We start from the raw sequence: 21,835 nt of genomic DNA on the forward strand, positions 1-21,835 counted from the left end.
CCCTTTTCCACCTCAGACCTAGCTACTCTTTAAAATCCTACTACCATTGTAGACTGCATACCCTTCCACATTTGAATCTGTGTTTCTGTATTTCGTCTGTATTTGTGTGCATTTATTGTCTTGAGTTGGTATTGTAAATGTACCTGCATGCCTTTCTGCCTTCAAGAAATTAAGTTATTGTAGATAATAAAAAGGCAAATGCACCATGTTAGATTTTAAGCTTACAAAAATTTATTTAAAAAAATACGACGTAAAAATGGAAATACTACATAAAATCATTTTAATGCGATGCAGACATATACGCTAAGTTATATTAAATTAAACGTTTTATGAAAACTAACATGTTTCATTACTTTTAGATTTAAGATTATTTTATGGCTTTGGGTATGTATAAAATATTTAACAAACAATGTAACAAAAACTAAATTAAGGTAAAATAAGTTAGGAATTAACAAAAAAAATTACTAGTAGCATTAGAGAATGTGTATGGGTTATGATTAGGCATAGAATTATTGTGAAAGGGGATCATACGATATAAAAAATAAATTTGAACTAACTTGATTTTAATAAAGTGTAATAATGAGTTTTTTTAGCTAGAGTAGGAATGGTATAATTATCAATTTAGCATGGAGGTAATGCCAGATGAGAAAAACTGGTGACGCAATAGTAACGAGATGATGGCGGGAGAGGAAAGAGATTTAAATGAGGTTTTTTTTCAACATCGCTGCTCTGTCCTACATAAGTTTCATACTGATATTGTCATTATTTGCTGGTTGTGAGAGTTTGTTTTTCACCCACTGTACTGATTCCTGCAGCAAAGGCTTGAGTTGTTCTTTAATGGCGCTCATATCCCAAACGTCATTCTTTTCCACTGAGTTGGAAGCCTGCATTTCCTGCTCCAGTAGTGTTTTGATTGCCTGGCTCCTCTTCTCCTGTGTCTTTTCCATAATCTGTGATTCGGCTTCTTCCACCATCAGCTTCTCGTATTGAATCTCATCATACGATCGACCTTCTTTACAGACCCGTTCCCCACACTTGCAGTACCACACTGGGAAATAACTAACCAGTAGAAACCCCAGGAGAACAACAAGGAACAGCAGCATGCCAATCATCTGAAATGCAGAAACAAGAAGAAAGAAATAACTTGCTGCCCTTTTAGGCCAAAGAGAGCTCCTGTCAAAATTCTGAAGACCTTAACAGAACTCTAATAGTTACATTTCTATTAAACATTTGATATGTATGTTCTGTGACACTGTCCTGCATTGTTTTTATTGTCTTTTACATGGCGTTAATCTGTGGCTCTACTGCGCTAGTTTGACAGTTTCCCTGTCTCGGTCAGTTTGTTCTCCTGTTGAAGTGCATCCATAATATAATAGGTGTACAACATTTATGCACACCACCTCCATGAAAGAATGGCAATATCAACAAGCACTTACAGTGCAATAGGTCTCGCATTTGCAAGACTTTGATCTATTGGCATTGTAAATGATACTTCCTTTTATTTATGCATCTATAAAACATGCAAGCGGCGTTTACGCACCGCTTGCAGGTTTTGTATACATAAATAAAAGGCATTATCATGTACAATGCCAATAGATCAAACTAGCAAAGTGAGACTTATTGCACTGCAAGTGCTTGTTTTAGGTTGCATTTATTTTCGCGCTCAGCTTTGAAGTTGTAATGCTCCCTACCAGCAGAGGTCTAAAAAGCCAGCCGTGTTTTGTTGGGTCCATACCCAAGACAGACTGAAAGGAGTCCATGTATAAATGGACTGCCTGAAAGTCATCATGAGGCCATTGAAATCTTGTATATCTATAATTGTTCACAGGTGTGCATAATGTCTCGTTGGTAGAAGCAAAAATCAACGTGCCTTTGAGGAAGAACAACACTCTCCACCGTAGCTGCTTCCGTAAGTCTCCAAACCAAACAAACTCGGTACGAAGAACCAAACTGAAAAACTCTATTGAAGCATATTCCTCCTATACGCAGGCAAGCTATATCCACAGCTCAAACACTCAGAAAACAAGCGTAATATGTGTTGCAGCAAGTAAGGAGTAGAAACGGTACAATGATTAGAGCGCACGTAGACACGTATGGTTGCTAATGACTATTTCAGAACGACACAGTATTTCCAGTCTCAAGGTTTCATTTAACAAATCTGAGACTCTGCGCCCAGATTGACGGAGGCCCCCAGGGCAGGCACTGTACCCGTCCCTGTGACTCTAAAGCAAGAGCCAGGCTCTGGGATCAGCGTCTGCCAGCAAGGTGCACGCGGATTAAGCATTTCCCACGAGCCTTTTGCACAAAGCTGTGAAGCTGATCCGGCGCACTGAAACTGCCAATCGAGGCCCAGGCTTTCCCATCAGAGGGCTCCCTTCCCTGCTCAAGCTCGGCATCAGGTCCCGGCCCCTTGAAGGATGCTCGCTCTGTTGCTCTTGTAAGCCCGTACAAGCCCCCGACAAATCCTCTGCCACTGCCTGAGGGAGCTGACACTGTCTGCCTGACCCACTGCGTACCAATGACGCTTCCCTCGGAGCTCCGGGGCTGGGGGATGTGCACTAAGCAGGGCAGTCAGCCACAGGGGTGGCGCGCGCGATTAGCTTGAGCGCGCGCCTCCTCACCCCGGCTCACTTGTAAACGTAAACAGAGGGCACGGGGGATGCATGCGCACAGCATGCGGGCGGTCTCATCTGCTTCATGGCCGTTGTCAAGACTTTTCTTATCTGCTTGTTAAATAAACAAGCAGATAAGAAAAGTCTTCACGATAGCCGCGAAGCAGGCGATCGTATCGGGAGGGGCAGATCTAAAAGGGAAAAGGGCGGCAACCAAAAACCCTCCTATCCTATGGGAAGCCTGCATTTACCATAAACGCTGACGCGACCCAATGGAAATGAGGGGCAGGGCTTAGAGCCCCCTTCTGAAATCTCCTTGTCCACAATAGATCTCGCACTGCGAGGAGCACATGTGTGTTCCAACGCCCAGGCGAGACCTAAAAACTGCTAGAAATGTAATAAGTACCTGTATTGAGAGTCAATCTCTCTCTTAAAATAGAGTGGGAGGAATAGGAGAGTGAGTGAGTGGGCAGGCAAGTGATTTATTTTACACAACACCCACATTCATTTACTCTGAGCATGTTAGAAAGTTTTCACATACTTACCTCCCAGGGGCCTCATTTATGAGGCCGTGCATCACTTTTACGCCGCACCAGCAGCGTAAAAAATGTGCCTTGTTGCACCATATTTACAAAGTGACGCATCTAGGTAGATGCGTCACTTTGTAAACCACTGCGCTACATTATACCTATGCCAGATATAATGTATGCAGGGGGGCGTTCTGACGCAAGAAAGAGTCATAGAAGTGACACAGTGAAATCTATAAGATTTCACTGCGCCACTTCTAGGACACAAATGCGTCAATTTCTTACGCCTGCCTCACAGCAGGCGTAAGACTGACGTAGGTCCTTTCACATGGGGCTTGCCCCATGTGCAAGGACACATTGCTGGAGTTGCATATTTTTTGTGACACACTCCAGCAATGCGTCACTTTTGCGCCATACAGATACGTCAGAAATACTGACGTATCTGTAACTCCTTGCGCCATGGTGCATCATACTGTAAATGTGACGCATCATTGGTGTCGCAAGGAGGGCGCAGTGAAAAGTGACGCATCGCTGTTTTCACGCAGCGATGCGTCACTTCTCATAAATGAGGCCCCAGATGTTTTTCCCTTTATATTTTGGTACTTGTCCAACTTTCAAAACTATAAGCATCAGAAAGCAAAGAGAAAACAACAGGGCTTGATGGTGTTCTCTGTAACCTAATTATAGCAGAAACAAAACCTTATTCCAAAGCTTTCAGGCAATAACTTAATTTGGAGAACAATATATCCAAGTACCTAGGACATGATGTATGTATTTGTAAAGCGCACATTCACCCAGGGAGGTCTCTTGCACTGAATAATTGCAGATTTACTGATTGTAAAGCCTCTCTGATTGATTGTGACAAATACCTTTTAACACAGTCCACAAAAATGGGCATTCCCACCAATAAAATCAAGCACTGGCAAAGCCAATAGGTCTAACTTGCATTTTCAATTATAAGACAGCGCTATTGGTGCTGCTACTGTGTGCGGTATTTTAAGCTTGGCTGCCTTTCATGGTACATACCAACAGGGGAGCTGATGGAAGCAGATGCAGCCGCAGCCCACTAGGTGTGGGCAAATAAAGTATGACCTTGAGTTCTGCCATAGAAATTAAAGCAGATTCTCCAAAAAATTTAGTTATATTATATCTGAGGTTGTGATGCACCCCCCCACATGAGAAAAGCCACTATGAGAATACGGACGTGTGCTCTCATTTTGGGGCTATTCCGAGCACCTTGGGCCCTGAATAGATGTTAACCACAGACAAAATGCTAATCATATATTACAGGTTACTCTGCCTGTAAAGGAAGCATGTGTACTGACCGAGGAAAGACCACTTCAAATGACATTCAGATGGTGTGCCTAAAGAAAAGATAGAGATTGTTTAAAAAAATGCGAGGGAGACGGGGACCATGAAGCAGCAGCTGAGAGGAGACCTGAATAGTGCTCTCGAAGAGATTCCACAGGGCACTGAGTCTATGGTGGGTGCTGCTATGAATGACCACTCAAACTGATAACAGCAGGGTACTCTTTGGCAAAACTACCACATGTGAGCTCAAGGATTCCAGTGCTGGAGAATCGGTATGGGTAAGTGAATAAAAATTTCCATGAAGCGCTCCCTCGATGTGGTTTGGTGCGGCGAGGCAGCAACGTAAGAGACGCGGCTGGGGTTCAGGGCTTGGAGGATCTCAGCAGTTGTAAACACTTTCCTGTCTTAGTTTTGTAATTATTGCATCATATTAAATACATATAATGAACTTTTTGAAGCACTTTTGATAAAACCCAATATAAAAAAATAAATTAATAAGTAAATATCAGTTATTTGAGGTCGTTGAAGCCATACATTGATTGTTGTGCCCCAGAGTAGCCTTATTGCTTCACGGTGCAGATGCTGCCAGAGAGGCCTAATATGAGAGGGCAATCACTGGCGGCAAAGGGGAAACCACATCATCCCCAGAAAACAATTATCCAGACAACCATGAATCCCAGCCTACAAAAACTCAGCAAAGATTTAACTTCAAGAAGAATGGCTAAAGCGGCAAAATTGGGCTTGCTAATATGCATTATAGAATTCCGATAGAAGCCCAGGTTAGATGTGCAGGACATCTAACCTGGGCTTCTATTGGAATTCTATAAGGCATATTAGCAAGCTCATTATCGCTGTTTTAGCGGCAGTTTCAAGCTGCCAAAACAGCGATAATTTTAACAAGGTTCTTGCTAATATGCCCCACAGTCTTTTTGGTGCCTGCAACGGAGGAAGAGCACCTTGGTTTGCCTCAGAGGTTTCATCAGTTCTTTGCTTCTCCAACTTCTAGCTGAGCTGGATGCAGGATACAAAGGATGTCCACAGGCGCATCTCATTACAGTGGGGTGAGCAGGTTGCCATGCTTTGACTTTTTCTGTTCACATTAGAAGTATGAAAGGGACCAGTTTTAGTCTCTTGCTTCCAAGCATGACTTTCTCACAGACCACAGGATGCACTCCTGCCATGAAGTAAAAAAAAGGCCCTCTTTTCTGCTCCATTCTAGCTTTGTGGATCCAACCCAGATGTCCAGAACCATCAGCTACAGGTCTTCGTAGGGAGAAGGGGTGAAAGGGTAATGTCTTTGATATGCAGGCAGTGAAAGCAGAAAACAGCTCCCATGAACTGTTCTTGATGACAACCCACGTTTTGGGGCCACAAATCTGGGAACTTCAGACATGGGATGCTCCCTCCTTCTCTCTACACAACTATGTAATAATATACGCATAATGCATGTTCTCAGGTTTGAAGGGCTGTGCATTTACTCAGGCGTGTTTGGCAAAGAGTGTCTCTTCTAAGGGTGCAGGAAGTAGCCTATTCCTCTTGACTATAATCATTTGTTGAGACTAAATACCTTGCTGTACATAGCCTTTTAAGGAGGGGTTGTAGTCCCCCCTGCTCTTGGAATCCCACCAACACTCAATGCACCCACATCAACAGCACCCAACGCCACACTTTCTCACACTCACACAGTCCTGCAACCAACCACACAAAATTCAACACTCACATGCAAGCTCCTTAATACCCACTCACTCACCAAACACACCATAGAGAACTGAGACCTGCAGCACGAGAATGCTCCTGACCTACTTTTGGTCACAGAATCTAGCTAACCCTGCATCAGCACCTGACATCATCACAGCTATTCCCCTGGCTTCAAGATCGTCGGGCAGGACAGACTTGACATGCCCAGAGGTGGAATAGCTATCATCCATAAGAACACCATCAGCTGCACTGCCTCCAAGGACATGTTATCCTCCACCTGGATCATGCACCAACTTGACCGGTACCAACACGGACATTGTAGCCCTCAATGCTAGTAATTACAATCTACTTGGAGACCTGAACTTCCACCTGGAAGACCACATCAACCACAACTCAAAAGCACTCATTGAAGATCTTGAAGTCCTGGACCTCACCCAATGAGTAAGGGACCTATCTACATCACCAGACACCTCCTGGAACCTATTTTCAACATATTCAGTAACATCAGAGTCGAAGAGCCCACACTAGTCTCCTAGACAGGCCACGCCCTCATAAAGCTCAGAATCCCTGTCCCGGCCCAATGTACTTGCAGCACCGCCAGACCAGCCTGCCGGAACAGTAGCAGCATCACTGACAAGAACTTAAACACCACTCTCAACACCCAACCGGTACCGCGCCTAGCGCCATAATCCCTGCTCATTTTTCAAAAATGTGCTTCTCTCGTGAGGAATTGCTGGAGTTAAACACCGTTAAATGTTTAACTCCTACCATACTGCATGACCACTATGTCACCGAACCCAATGGTTGCCTATCCTATGGTTTTGAGTTTGCGAACCTGCCAGCACATGCAACTGATTACCACCAGGATACAAACATCACTGGTTTCGGGACTAACTCTATAAACCCTAACCCAGCGATCAGCCCCGCTCATAGGAAACCAACTAATGGGCCCATATGTAATAATCATAAAATAATAAAAGGTATCCTACTAAACACCAGATCCTTGCCCAAGCATAAATACGAGATAGAAACCCTAATATCTGATAACTCAGCTGATCTGGTTTTCCTCACAGAAACGTGGGCGTCTCCTATTTCAGGACCAGATTGGAACATTGCTGTTCCTACTGGATACTCAGTGGCACAGGTAGACAGGATAGGAGTAGTTGGGGGAGGAATCGCGTTAATATATCGCTCACGTTTTAAAGTGAACTATAAATCAGAAACTGGTCTGGAGGCTGAGGCTATGTCCTTCAGCATTAAAGGTAATAATCAAGAACTCCTATCAGGTTTATTGATATACAGGCCACCTGGAACAAGAGACCCTTTTATTAGAGCACTTCAAACCTTCTTGGAATCCTGCCTAGACACAGCCACTTTTACAGTGCTAGGTGATTTTAACTTCCATTCAGAGGAAAATAATGATTCGGACATCTCCGTCTTAATTGATAACTTGCAGGGATTTGGGATGGAACAGATAGTATCAAAACCTACGCATCAAGCTGGCCACACGCTTGATGGCCTTTTCACTAATAATGACCACATTGAAATAGCATTTGTCCAGCCTGTTCCGTGGTCGGATCATGCGGCCATCCATTTCAAAGTAAAAACTAAGGGGCATATTATCAAGGGGGTTTATCTCCGCTTTTTTGGCTTTAAAAGCCAAGAAAGCGGAGATAACATTATCTCCCTATTACCTAGGTGTCGCTAACACCAGTTACCAACTATTACCAACTTTTGGAGATATTTGCGCTGAGCGCGAATATCTCCAAAAGCTAACACCTGCCCTGAGCAGTTCTTAGCCATGTTATCCAACGGGAGGTGGATAACATGGCTAAGAGCATTAGCTCGGTAATGCATGAATATCGCTGACTTTTCAGCGATATTCATGCATTGCGGCCGTTTTTTATCGCATTTGCGATAAACCTTGGTAATACCAAGGTTTATCTGCGATAAAAATCGCCGCAGTTCAGCGGTAAAATTTTGTCTCTAACCAAGCAATAGCGATAATTATCGCTATTGCTTGGTAATATGCCCCTAACTCACCCATTACCCGTCAAAGGGATCGTCTCCTCTTAGCTAAAACGCGGACCTGGAAGCACATTCAGGGAGACGAGTTAATTAAAATCCTGTCCAACAATGCCCCCTTGATAGAGGATAGCAATGGTGGGGCTAACAAATTCGACCTATGGATCAATCAGGCTATAAATGAGTTGGCCCCTGAGGAAATAAAGAAACCTAGGAGACGATTAGTCACTTCACCTTGGTACACAGCTGATGTTAAACTTATTAAAATTAAATGCCGACGCCAGGAGCGGATCTGGAGATCCGATTATAGCGCTCAGCACAGGAAGGAATACACCAATGCTCGCCAAGGCTATAAATGAAAGATAAAACAGGCCAAATCGTCCTTCTTTACCAACAAAATTTACGAGGCCATGAACTCCTCGAAGGAACTATTCAAAACTGTATCTTAACTAGCGAAGTGCCCTCGAGACATAATGTTTGTCCCAGATCAAAATTTTGTGGATAGACTGGCCCTGTTTTTTCAACAAAAAGTTCAAGCTGTTTATGACGAACTCCATGACTTATCAGCAGCTGTGGGAATTGACTACAGGGAACAAACAGAGGGGCATATTATCAAGGGATTTATCTCCGCTTTTTTGGCTTTAAAAGCCAAGAAAGCGGAGATAAAATTATCTCCCTATTACCTAGCTGTCGCTAACACCAGTTAGCGACAGCTAGTAGGAGATAGCGACCATCTTGGGCCCCGCTTTGCATGTCAGAGAAATTTATCGCTAATGACATGCAAAGTGGGCGTGCCAAGATGTTAGCGACTGGAAACAGTCGCTAACATCGCTATCTCCTATTACCAACTTTTGGAGATATTCGCGCTAAGCGCAAATATCTCCAAAAGCTAACACCTGCCCTGAGCAGTTCTTAGCCATGTTATCCAATGGGAGGTGGATAACATGGCTAAGAGCATTTGCTTGGTAATGCATGAATATCGCGGACTTTTCAGCGATATTCATGCATTTCGGCCGATTTTTATCGCTTCGGAGATAAATCTTGATAATATCAAGGTTCCTAAGCGATAAAAATCGTCGCTACACGGCGATAAAATTATAGCCGCTAAGCCAACATAGCGATAAATATCGCTAGTTGTTGGTAATATGCCCCAGAATCCCCCATGAACTATCTATCTTAATTTTCCTCCCTAAATGAGAACCTGGTCACAAACCTGTTAATCCGAACTAAATCAGGCTCATCTCTGGATCCTTGTCCCCCATATATACTTCATCTGGCCCCTGAAGTAATTAGTTCCACCCTGTGTGGAAAAGTCAGCCCATAACGCACCTGATGCCCAGGCTGCTGGCGCAGGACGCCTCTTAGTTTCCATCTTGAACAATTACCAAATAAAGAGACGGGCGCTGGAAGCAGGAAGACAAGAATAGAGTTTTATTTCTCATGAGGAGAGCCTGTCATTTCGGACACTCGCATAGTGTCTACAGGAGGTGCTCTAACAAGTGTCTCTGAGGCTTCGTCTTTTATACACATGTTTACGATTCACAAACATTCCTTATTATAATAAAGACGCTTTGAAGTAGGAAAAACATGCTTGGAATCCCCGCTTCAGGCCTATTCCCATACCAATCGCTCAGATGTCATCCTCCCCTCCTGAATGTAACAAGAGATTGTGATCTCTCAGCTGGACATTCCTACAGGACACGAGGGCAGGAGGGGATGATCAGGTCAAAGGTTGGTCAGGTGATAAGGTCGGACACTTCGGTTGGTGTATCACGGTTTTGTTATGCTGGGCAGGAAAAAGGGGGGGGTGTACATCCACGAGGCTTGGTCTTAGGACTTGGGACCGGGTCGAAAGGCCAAGTGTAGCTGGGGGCTCGTCAGCAGAGGGGAAGGGTGTTCTTGGGAGTAAATGGGGGGGTGTGGGTCAGGCAGGAGTATTACTTCTAGAGCAGGGTCACGCAGAGGGAGAGGGTCTTGTGGCCGATGCACGAGCAGTGCGCGCAGGGAGGGGTGCCAGGGGTTTAGCAAACGGTCAGAGAGGCCATGGTGCCTAAAATGGCTGTCGTGTACGTGTGTGCATGGGTCTATGCGGGCGGGATAACACAGTCAGTGTTTCGCAATATCCGTTCTGCTTACAACAAGGGGTACTGTGAACACAAATGAACGCCGCTTATGTACATATACATTGTCATTTTCAACAGTCGCCGCTTTTTTACATAAGCTAGTTCAGTTCTATATAGTCGGTACGATAGGCAGAATGCGGTACATGTGAATTTACATTTGTTGGGTTCTTCATACAAGTCTAGAGATCGATGTAATACTTAGTCGGGGTTAATCAAGAAAAAGGTTCAGACACATTATAGAATCAGGTTCTGACTTTCTCTCCGGTGACATCAACATATAGTAGAAAGTGCTCTGATACCTTCGGGTCTTGTCAGTGCTATAAGAGACTTTTGGAAAACTAAATATATGAGTGACCGATGAAACATTTTAGAAAGCAATACAAAATGGTTGAGGGAGGGATTCAATTCGATACAAGCATTTAGTCAAGGGGTGGGTAGAAAGTTCAGGAAGGGGGTTTTCGTCACAATGTCTTTTTAACAGAGTCCGTCTTCTTTTGTTGGCGCTGTTGAGCACCGGCGGTGGAGCTATAGGTCCAGCTCGGATTCATCCTTACGCGTTGCAGGGTGCGATCAGTCCTCTGCTGTTAGATCACAGTCCTGTTTCCTAACTGTTTTTCTTAGGGGTGCCTCATGCTGGGCACCTGCGTGTCTTTCTTTTTCCGTGGCAAAACCTTACTCTATAGTCAAAGGTTTATGCGAAAAGGGTGATGTTGTTGAATAATCAAGGGAAGAGAGGGAGGAGTGGGATCAGATCTCTGAGCACACCAAGGGACCAAAGGTGCAAAGGACGACGAGCAGGCAGGCCCATCAGTCGGGCTCAAAAAAGGACGGGGACTTCAGGCACGAGTGGGTCAGCAAACCGAGGGCTTCAAGGTAGCCCTTCATTCCTTAATCTGCCGAGTTTGAGAGTGGTGCCTCGTCCCGCGTCTCGTTGCTCTGTGACTCCACCTTTGGTCGCGGTCACACGTGCTTCATGATCTGTGGCCAGGCTGTGCGTCACGTCCAGCTCCTCTCCTCCGGTGATTGTATCTTTGAATGGGTACAAAACAAGTTTTTAGAAAAACTGGCAGGAGAAGACATTTATACATCTCAATTCCGTCCCCAATCCTAAGTAGGTGGGGGATAAGTTCATTGGTCACAGTCAGAAGTCATCACTTATGGAGTATGTAGGAGGGCATTATCATTGAATTCATAAACCTATTTGGCGTTCACTCGTGACGTATGTGGAGAGAAATTGGACTTTTATACACAGTGTATTATATCAAACTCAAAATCGAGTCCTTATGTAGAGACTCGCCCTTTTTCTTTTTAACCCAAGTACCGACAATCTTACATTTCCCTTCGGGGTCGGCTAACTCTTGCAAGCAGGGGCGTTATCGTCATGAAGAAGGGGGAGGGGGGGGGGGCAGATGTTAAACATGCCTTTCTTGGGGAATGACCGTTAATCAAGGTCATCAATTATGCTTCGAGGGTAGCTGACATGAAGCTGGGGTTAATCGGGGGAAGCGGGGACGCTTTGGACAGGGAGCTGGGGTCAATCGGGAGAAGCGGGGACGCTTTGGACATCCGCACTTAAGTGCAGAGGGGTGAGGTAATCTGGGCAGTGGGAATTGTATTTCTAACGAGCTGGAAAACAGAAGACCATTGACGTTATAGTCCCCCTATGAAAAGGCCAGATTAGGGGACATCAGTCGTCTTACCTGTCCTTTCCTTCATTACCAACTCGGGTTCTATCGTTTTGCAGAAAGGAGAGGTAGTAATATGGCAAGTCACAATCGTTTTAGTTCCTGTCAATTTTGCCGAACACCTTTGTGTTCGAGGAGACCCAATTAGTTTTGTGCCGGGGGGGGGGCACAACGCTACTATACAAGGGAGGAGGGACCAGGGGGGCTTTAGAGAGAGAGAGAGAGAGTGAGAGAGAGAGAGAGAGAGAGAGAGAGAGAGAGAGAGAGAGAGAGAGAGAGAGAGAGACCGCACTCTAAATGGTCCATTCGGTACACGTATGACATGGAGAGAGAAAGAGAGAGAGAGAGAGAGAGAGACGTGTACAATAATGGGTCATTCAGTGCGCGCACAACACAGAACAACAGGGGTTAAGTAATACGGAAACACAGGCAGAGGGATGACGTAGATCCATACATTACGTACACACATACTCAGGTGAGGGAGACAGTACATGTATTATATACAAAAATCCAAGACAAGACATATAACCGTTATTGGCCATAATGATCTCTTCCTGTATGCTGCGCATCCTTAGCATCCTAAGCTCTTTTTACCCTTTTCTTTCCTTTTATTGTCGGCTGCCTTTACTGGTCTTTGTGGTTGTACACACTTACGCCTTTGGCAACCAGTCAAGAACTAACCTGGTTGGGCTAATGTGTTTCCAGGCTGAGGCAACAGTGGGTGTCAGTTGGGGGAACAATAGGGCAGCTTTGAGTTTCCGGTCCATGAGGGTGCGGAAAGGATGTAGTAATTTTTAAACACTGACAACATTCCTAGTCCTCCAAGCGGAGGGTACTAGAGTAAACCTCACCTCAGAATATTCTTTTAAACTTTCTCTATTTAGTTAAGTGCAGAATGCTTAATCATAAGTGCACGTCATTTTTGGTTGTATTATTCGGGGTGCCAAGCGAGGTCACATTTTGTATTTTTCGCTTCAGGCTGTCCTCTCAAGCGCTAAGTTCAGGGCATTGTTCGCTCATCGTGTGTAGGCACCATAATCGAACCCCTTTTTCCCATCTCTTCGTCCGCTAGATCACCATTTTCTTTTTTCCAATGTGACCTGCAGAAAGGGGGAAAAGAAGGGGGGCGGGGGCAGCATTTAAAAACACATCAGCGCGCATAAACCCGAAAAGGCTTTTACTTACTACATACTCGGCCTATCTCCACGGAACGCAGTCCTTGCCAACTCGGCATTTAAGCCCAGATGGACCTTTTAGTGTGGGAGAGATGATTATCGGAAGCCGGTGGATAGCATAGGTCACCCAAGTGTGGTATTACGGATCGTATGTAGGGAGGCCAGGTGGCACTCCTTCGGGGCGACTTAGGGGTATTTTTAGCACAATTTTCCTGATACAGGTGGCATATAAAGTATAGGCTAAATACCAGGATCTTTTAGCGGTTGCTTTAGGTTGTACAAGAATGTGCAAAATACATACAACAAAAACCTGGACCATTCATATTTGCAATATTTCTGCGTACTATACTTTTTAACCCTTAACTAATCGAGCTGAGCCATTTCACCTGTAATTCAGTTATATCGGAAACAGTGGTCATTTATTCGAAACTTACCAATTTATACGTGACAATTACGTACGTTTTTCTCCAAAAATCTTTAATAAAAATGTCGGTGCATAAATACGGGCCTACAACCCCGTGGGCCGGCCAGAACTGTACAGGTGGGGATACTTATTAGTGGAAAACCTAATGGAGTCGGTGGTCGTTGATTTCATAATAAAAGTGTGACAAGTGCAATAAAATCATATCGAAACTTCAGTGTGAGCAAGTATCATAAGTGTTGAAATTCGAACTTTCAATAATCATGATGCGCCAAACTTAACAACAATTCATTGTCCGAATGTTCAATCAGCACCCATCTCACTTTAATTCATTGTCCGAACACATAATCAGCACCCATCCCATATCAATTCATTGTTTTTTTTTAATTGTTTTTTTAAAAAAAAACAGTATACATATTTCATGACACCAAGGTTGAGCAATCGGGGTACAACAAGGAGTTGAAAGTTTCATTTGTACCAGCGCCATTTTGGGTGCAGCCAGGCAGATCCAGGCATAGTCAAAATCTCCACCAACTCGTGGTTGGCCCAGAGCCTCTTTCAGCAGTCCAAAAAGTTCCGTTAAAGGGCAACAGAAAGGGATCGGCAGTATGGACCATCAGTCAAAAAGGGGGGAGGGAGGCAACATTTTTCCCTACCGGGTCATACTGGGTTTTTCACCGGAACTGATCCGAACTGTAGTCTGCAGGATTTTAGTCATTCAAATTGACACTGGCGTCAGCATGGGAGCGCCGACGTCCCGCGGCTACATTTTCATCGTTCCGCGGGCATTCATGGCAGTCATTCCCCATCGGGGGTATCTGCGGGGGTCGGGGACCCCCCGCGGCTCCTATAGAATCTTCAAGGTCGAGGAGAACTTTTATGATGGTGGGACTCGTTTCTTAATCAACAAGCAACCGGGCCATTCCTTCATGCTGGGCCCGTTCTTGCAGGGTCGACCGCCATTTTGAGAGTTCGGCAGCTACCGGCAATCGCGGGGTCAAATGAACAGACGGGCTCCAACCTGTCGGGCGAGGCGTCGCAGCACCGCCACAGTGGACGAGACCCTGCTGGGTGAGTGGAGCGTCGCTGCACCGTAAGAGTGGACGAACCCTTTGCCGGGTGCGAGGAGCGTTGGGGGTGCAGCTGGGGAGCCTTCACCTGGGGAGGTGAGAGAGGCTCGTTCGCGCCGCCTCTCCCTCCCGGTGCACCCCACGGCGTCTCGCTTGACATTTGTTATGGCCGGACCAGGCGATGAGGACGAGGGGGGGGGGGTCGGAGGCATGTGCAAGACATCCCCCCCGTGTTGTCGCAGCCATTATTGAAGAAAGAAGAAGGGACGCCTGGCACGTTTCGGGCCGGGCCTACAGCCGATGGCGGCCGGACGCTTCTTCGCCCCGGCCCCAGGAACGGGTCCCTTGGTTCATCCGGGGGACAGGCCTTGGCGCGTGGTGCCGCCTTCGGGCTATTCGCGTAGTGGTCCTTCCACCCCAGGCCGCCCCTGACGGTTTTTGTAGACTTTAAAACGCCCAAAAACTACTAGAAAGTAGCCCAAAGTAGCCCAACATTGCTACTTTGGGGAAGGAAGGACTGGAACGGCATCAGGCAGACGGCGAAATGCATTGTGGGTTTCGTTTGTCGTTGCAGCCGTTTGTCATGTAAATAGTTGCTTAAATGTTTTTTTGTTTGTTAAAAAAAATAAAACGTGTTCACCTGTTACTTCGCGATAGTGTTGTATATTTGTTATTATTCGCCTAAGGTTTGTCGTTAATTGGGCGGGGTGGGTGGTGGGGCCAAGCTGTCTCGAAGTCATAGCGTTGAGTTCGGCTTTCCTCACCAGTTTCATATTTCCTGAGGGGTTGTTCCCTATGTTTCCATTTCAGCGAGGTTGAAAAGAGATCTCATCAGCGGCCTACTGATTTCACTCGATTCCTTTTCTTTTCCCTAACGATTTTTATATATATATTTTTTCTCTTTTTTTTATTTTATTTTTTTTATTTGCTAGCACGATACAGCGGCTAATCCGCATTTTTTTCTTTATATTTGTCCTTTTGTATTAGGGGTGCCCTCCTGGCCGAGCCAGATGACCTACCTCTAATAAATGGTCCGGGTGGAACTAGTTTACCAATCAGTGGGGAGTAGATAGGCATGACAGATTACAACGGGGGACAAAGGTCCGCATTACCTACCCTTCATTACTTGCAAAGACTAGACAGAACATTTCTATTCCACGTTATTTGCAAACAGAGAATGCCTCAAAAGAACTATTCCTTGAACAATAAATGTCCAGACAATCAATCAATCAGTGGGGAGAAAAACAGGCATGACGGATTACAACGGGGACAAAAGTCTGCATTACCTATCCTTCACTATCTGCAAAGGGGGGCAGAATATTTCTATTCCTCCCTGTTTGTAGACAGGGAATATCTCAAAGAGCAATAATCGATAAAAATCGATAACAAACAATCAATGGGGAGAAAGATAGGCATGACGGATTACAACGGGGACAAAAGTCTGCATTACCTACCCTTCACTATCTGCAAAGGGAGACAGAATATTCCTATTCTTCCCCGTTTGTAGACAGCGAATGTCTCAAAGAGCAACAGAGCAACCAATCAATCAGTGGGGAAAAAAATAGGCATGACGGATTACAACGGGGGACAAAAGTCCGCATTACCTATCCTTCACTATTTGCAAAGAGAGAGGAACGTTCCTATTCGTCGCTGTTTGCAAACAGAGAATGTCTCAAAGAGAACCAATACTTCAAGTAGCAACCAAGGCTAAATGAACCAATCAATGAACAATACCAGTATTTTAAATACTGATTCCAAAACAATCAATCAATCAATCAATCAGATGGATAAAGCCATCCTACCAATCGGACGTAAAGACGTCCTACTTAACCTTACCCGGACCGGACCGTGTGGACAGTTCTTCGCCTTCCCTTTTTCCAGCGCCCGATCGTTCTCTTTTCTCCATGTTTTTACCGCAGCATTCCTGTGGGATTCCAGTCAGGACAGTAGGTCACTTGAGAGAGAGGTCCGTTCGGAATCAGTGAAGTTCATTCAATCGGCAGCCGGACGAGGGCCCTCTCAAGGCAGGTATACTCCAATCGTTTAGATGTTCACCCCATCGTCTGGACCTCTCTTACCGGACCTTTATGTCGCTGATGGACCCCGCGTTGGGGCGCCAATTGTGGAAAAGTCAGCCCATAACGCACCTGATGCCCAGGCTGCTGGCGCAGGACGCCTCTTAGTTTCCATCTTGAACAATTACCAAATAAAGAGACGGGCGCTGGAAGCAGGAAGACAAGAATAGAGTTTTATTTCTCATGAGGAGAGCCTGTCATTTCGGACACTCGCATAGTGTCTTCAGGAGGTGCTCTAACAAGTGTCTCTGAGGCTTCGTCTTTTATACACATGTTTACGATTCACAAACATTCCTTATTATAATAAAGACGCTTTGAAGTAGGAAAAACATGCTTGGAATCCCCGCTTCAGGCCTATTCCCATACCAATCGCTCAGATGTCATCCTCCCCTCCTGAATGTAACAAGAGATTGTGATCTCTCAGCTGGACATTCCTACAGGACACGAGGGCAGGAGGGGATGATCAGGTCAAAGGTTGGTCAGGTGATAAGGTCGGACACTTCGGTTGGTGTATCATGGTTTTGTTATGCTGGGCAGGAAAAAGGGGGGGGTGTACATCCGCGAGGCTTGGTCTTAGGACTTGGGACCGGGTCGAAAGGCCAAGTGTAGCTGGGGGCTCGTCAGCAGAGGGGAAGGGTGTTCTTGGAAGGAAATGGGGGGGTGTGGGTCAAGCAGGAGTATTACTTCTAGAGCAGGGTCACGCAGAGGGAGAGGGTCTTGTGGCCGATGCACGAGCAGTGCGCGCAGGGAGGGGTGCCGGGGGTTTAGCAAACGGTCAGAGAGGCCATGGTGCCTAAAATGGCTGTCGTGTACGTGTGTGCATGGGTCTATGCGGGCGGGATAACACAGTCAGTGTTTCGCAATATCCGTTCTGCTTACAACAAGGGGTACTGTGAACACAAATGAACGCCGCTTATGTACATATACATTGTCATTTTCAACACCTGACTCCCCTTCTCAATGAGATAACAAGGTCTGGAGTCTTCCCTCAAAGATGGAAAAAGGCCTGGATAAGACCTATCTTGAAAAAGGATTCCTTGGACCCACTGGACACAAAGCATTATCGTCCAATATCCTGTCTCCCTCTACCTTCCAAGATCCTTGAAAAAGCCATGAATCAGGAGCTAATGGAATTTGTTGATCTTAATAACATCCTAGACCCTACCCAGCATGGCTTTAGGTCATGTCATTCTATGGAATCAGCCCTAATAATGGCTACCGAGGAAATCCGCAAGACCATGGACAAAGGTGGCAGAGCTGTCCTAATACTGCTGGATTTGACGGCAACTTTTGATACCATTAACCATGGGATCCTACTAGAAAGGCTTAAAGCTGTAGGCATTACAGATACTGCCTTAACCTTACTGAGATCCTTTTTAGAAGCCAGAGTACAACAAATCCACTGGGATGGAATTCAATCTGGAGAGTTTTTTCTCCCGTGCGGAGTTCCCCAAGGATCGGCGCTCTCCCCCACCCTGTTTAACCTGTACGTGACACCACTGGCTAAACTTATAAAAGCTCATGGCCTGCAACTGGTGTCTTACGCTGACGACACTCAGTTAGTGGTGTCACTTACCCAGATGGTAGAAGTCACAGCAGAGCGCTTTCGAAACTGTCTCCTAAGTGTAAAGAGCTGGATGAATTAAAAACATTTAAAGCTCAACACCGAAAAAACAGAGGTGATTGAATTTGGACACAAACCCTCCCTCTGGAATCATCTATGGTGGCCTCCAGAAGCGGGCATATGGCCTGTCCCGGCACAAAAAGTCAAGAATCTAAGGTTTGTGATTGATAAAGACCTAGCATGTACCTCACAAATCAATCAAGTAACATCTGCCTGTTTCTTTACAATCAAGGTTCTTAGGAAAATACTACCATTTATACCCCTTACACTAAGGAAAACAGTAGTTGGAGCCCTGGCTCTATGCCGCATTGACTACTGTAACGCAATGTACTTAGGAATTGGTGAAAGGCAGCTCACAAAACTCCAGTCATTGCAAAATGCTGCTGCGAGAGTATTGCTGGATCTTCCCAAACGTCACCCGACATCAATCAATCAATCAATGACACTTATAGAGCGCGCTACCTACCCGAAGGGTCTCAAGGTGCTGGGGGGGGGGGGGTGCCGCTACTGCTCGAATAGCCAGGTCTTCAGCTTCTTCCTGAAGGAGAGGTGGTCTTGGGTCAGGCGCAGGTCGGTCGGGAGGGAGTTCCAGGTCTTGGCGGCCAGGTAGGAGAAGGACCTTCCTCCTGATGTCGCTCTTCGGATGCGGGGGACAGCGGCGAGGGCGAGGCTGGCTGATCGGAGGTGGCGTTTGGGAGCGTGGAAGTTGATTCGGCTGTTGAGGTAGCTCGGGCCTTGGTTGTGTAGGGCTTTGTGTGCGTGGGTGAGGAAGCGGAACGTGATTCTTTTGTTGACGGGGAGCCAGTGCAGGTCTCTCAGATGTCCGGAGATGTGGCTGGTTCGTGGGATGTCGAGGATGAGTCTGGCTGAGGCGTTCTGGATCCGCTGGAGTCTCTTCTGGAGTTTGGCGGTGGTCCCGGCGTAGAGGGCGTTGCCGTAGTCCAGCCGGCTGGTGACGAGGGCCTGGGTGACGGTCTTCCTGGTCTCGGTGGGGATCCACCAGAAGATCTTCCGTAGCATGCGCAGGATGTTGAAGCACGCCGAGGAGACGTTGTTGACTTGCCTGGTCATGGAGAGGGAGGAGTCCAGGATGAAGCCCAGGTTGCGTGCGTGGTCCGTCGGTTTGGGTGCGGTACCCAGGGCGGGGGGCCACCAGGAGTCGTCCCAGGCGGAGGGCGAGGAGCCCAGGATGAGGACCTCCGTCTTGTCCGAGTTTAGTTTCAGGCGGCTGGTCGTCATCCACTCGGCTACCTCTTTCATCCCTTCGTGCAGGTTGGCTCTGGCGGCGGCGGGGTTGTTGGTCAGGGAGAGGATCAGCTGGGTGTCGTCGGCATAGGAGATAATGCTGAGGTTGTGTTTGCGTACGATGGCCGCGAGGGGGCTCATGTAGACGTTGAAGAGGGTTGGGCTCAGAGAGGATCCTTGGGGGACGCCGCAGATGACTTCGGTGGCCTCTGACTTGTACGGTGGTAGGCGGACTCTCTGTGTTCTTCCGTCGAGGAAGGAGATGATCCATTCCAGTGCCTTCCCCTGGACTCCGGCGTTGTCGAGGCGCTGCACTAGGGTGCGGTGGCAGACCGTGTCGAAGGCCGCGGAGAGGTCAAGGAGGATGAGGGCCGCTGTTTCTCCATTGTCCATCAGGGCTCGGATGTCATCGGTGGCGGCGATGAGGGCGGTCTCGGTGCTGTGATTGGCTCGGAAGCCAGACTGTGAGGGGTCGAGGGATCCGTTCGTCTCGAGGAAGGCGGCCATCTGCTTGTTGACGTTCTTCTCAATGACTTTGGCTGGAAACGGGAGGAGCGAGATGGGGCGGTAGTTCTTGAGGTCGGTGGGGTCCGCTGTTGGTTTCTTTAGTAGAGCGCTGAGTTCGGCGTGCTTCCAGCTCTCCGGGAAGGTGGCGGTGTCGAAGGATGTGTTGATGATGTCTCGCAGGTGGGGTGCGATGACTGCGTCGGCCTGGTTGAAGACGTGGTGAGGGCAGGGGTCGGTTGGTGATCCGGAGTGGATGGAGTTCATCGAGCGGATGGTGTCTTCGGTGCTGATCGGGGTCCAGGCGTGGAGGGCGGTGGTGGGGGGTGGTTGTTCGGTCATGGTGTGCGTTGGTTGGTTGTTGAAGCTGTTGTGTATGTCCGTGATCTTGTTGTGGAAGTATGAGGCGAGGGAGTTGCAGAGGTCTTGCGATGGGGTGATGTCGTTGTTTCCTGCGCTGGGGTTGGAAAGCTCTTTCACGATGTTGAAGAGTTCCTTGCAGTTGTGTGCGTTGTTGTCCAGCCGGTCCTTGAAAGCTGTTTTCTTGGCGGCGCGGATCAGCTGGTGGTGTTTCCGGGTGGCGAGTTTGAAGGAGGTCCTGTTGTCCGGTGTCGGTTCCCTTTTCCAGACTTTCTCGAGGGCTCGGCAGTTCTTCTTGGAGCTCTTGAGTTCGTCGGTGAACCATGGGGCCTTCTTGCTGCCGGGTCTGCTAGGCGGGGTCCTCAGAGGGGCGAGCTCGTCCGCGCAGTTGCTGATCCACTTCGTGAGGTTGTCGGCGGCCTGGCTGGGGTCTGCTGAGCTGGCAGGAGGGTGCTGGCTCAGGGACGTGGCGAGCTGGTCTGCTGTGATCTTGTTCCAGCTTCTACGGGCGGTCTGTTGCTGGTGGTGGTGGGTCGTCGTTCTCTTGAAGGTGAAGTGGACGCAGCTGTGGTCTGTCCATTGAAGCTCAGTGGCGTGGCTGAAGCTGACGTCTTTGCTGGACATCTAACAGCATTCACCTACTCCACTGACTTCCTGTTAGACGAAGAGTGCAGTTCAAGGCCCTCTGTCTAGTCCACGAAACTGTAAATGGAAGAGGGGCTGAGGACATGGTAAATCTCTTTCCTCGCTATGTGCCGTCTCGCACACTAAGTACTGGTAGTCTGGGCTTGATCTGCCTGCCTAAGACAAAGAGAGTCCGTTGGGGTGGCAAGTCTTTTTCCTACCAGGCAGCTAAACTATGGAACTCCTTGCCCATCGAGCTACGCCTGGTCACAAATAAGATCCATTTCAGAAAAGCATTAAAAACCTGGCTCTTCTCCATGGCTTAATTGGTAGTTCCGTCTTTATTCCTCCTACAGCGCCAAGACGCCTCGGCATGAGTGGGCTTAATAAATAATTCAGTCAGTCAGTCAGTCAAGGACCCAAACACATGAAACAGCCTCCCCAAAGTCATTAAGAATTTTAACGATTGGACCACCCCTTACATCAACTCCATTGCCCATCTCAAACACAGCAATACAACAAGATCTAGATCCCATGCCAGTCAGTACAGGCAGGAACTCAGACTGATGAAACAACAGTACAAACAACTGGAGCGTAAATGAAAAATGTACCAGGACAATGCAGACAGGACCGCTTTCAAATTCACCTTGAGATGCTATCACCAAATGATGTGGCCCACCAAACATGCCACTCTAGTGGACAGCATCGACACCAGCACAAATAGAAGCAAAGAAATCTATATCATTGTGAAGAATT

At 47.0% G+C, this 21,835-nt stretch overlaps 1 protein-coding gene across 1 annotated transcript in view; it reads right to left on the reverse strand.

Moving 5' to 3' along the window:
* Positions 1–265: 265 nt before the first annotated feature.
* The window catches only part of LOC144756000 (uncharacterized), a 79,741-nt gene continuing 58,171 nt past the window's right edge, over positions 266–21,835 (reverse strand). Inside the window, exon 2 of the mRNA XM_078645474.1 lies at positions 266–1,112. Within this exon, the coding sequence (XP_078501600.1) occupies positions 735–1,112 (378 nt within the window). The 3' untranslated portion in view covers positions 266–734. The remainder of the gene's footprint in view (positions 1,113–21,835) is intronic.

The sequence above is a fragment of the Lissotriton helveticus genome, chromosome 5_1 (assembly GCF_964261635.1).
Source record: "Lissotriton helveticus chromosome 5_1, aLisHel1.1, whole genome shotgun sequence".
In the NCBI taxonomy this organism is placed as follows: Eukaryota; Metazoa; Chordata; class Amphibia; order Caudata; family Salamandridae; genus Lissotriton; species Lissotriton helveticus.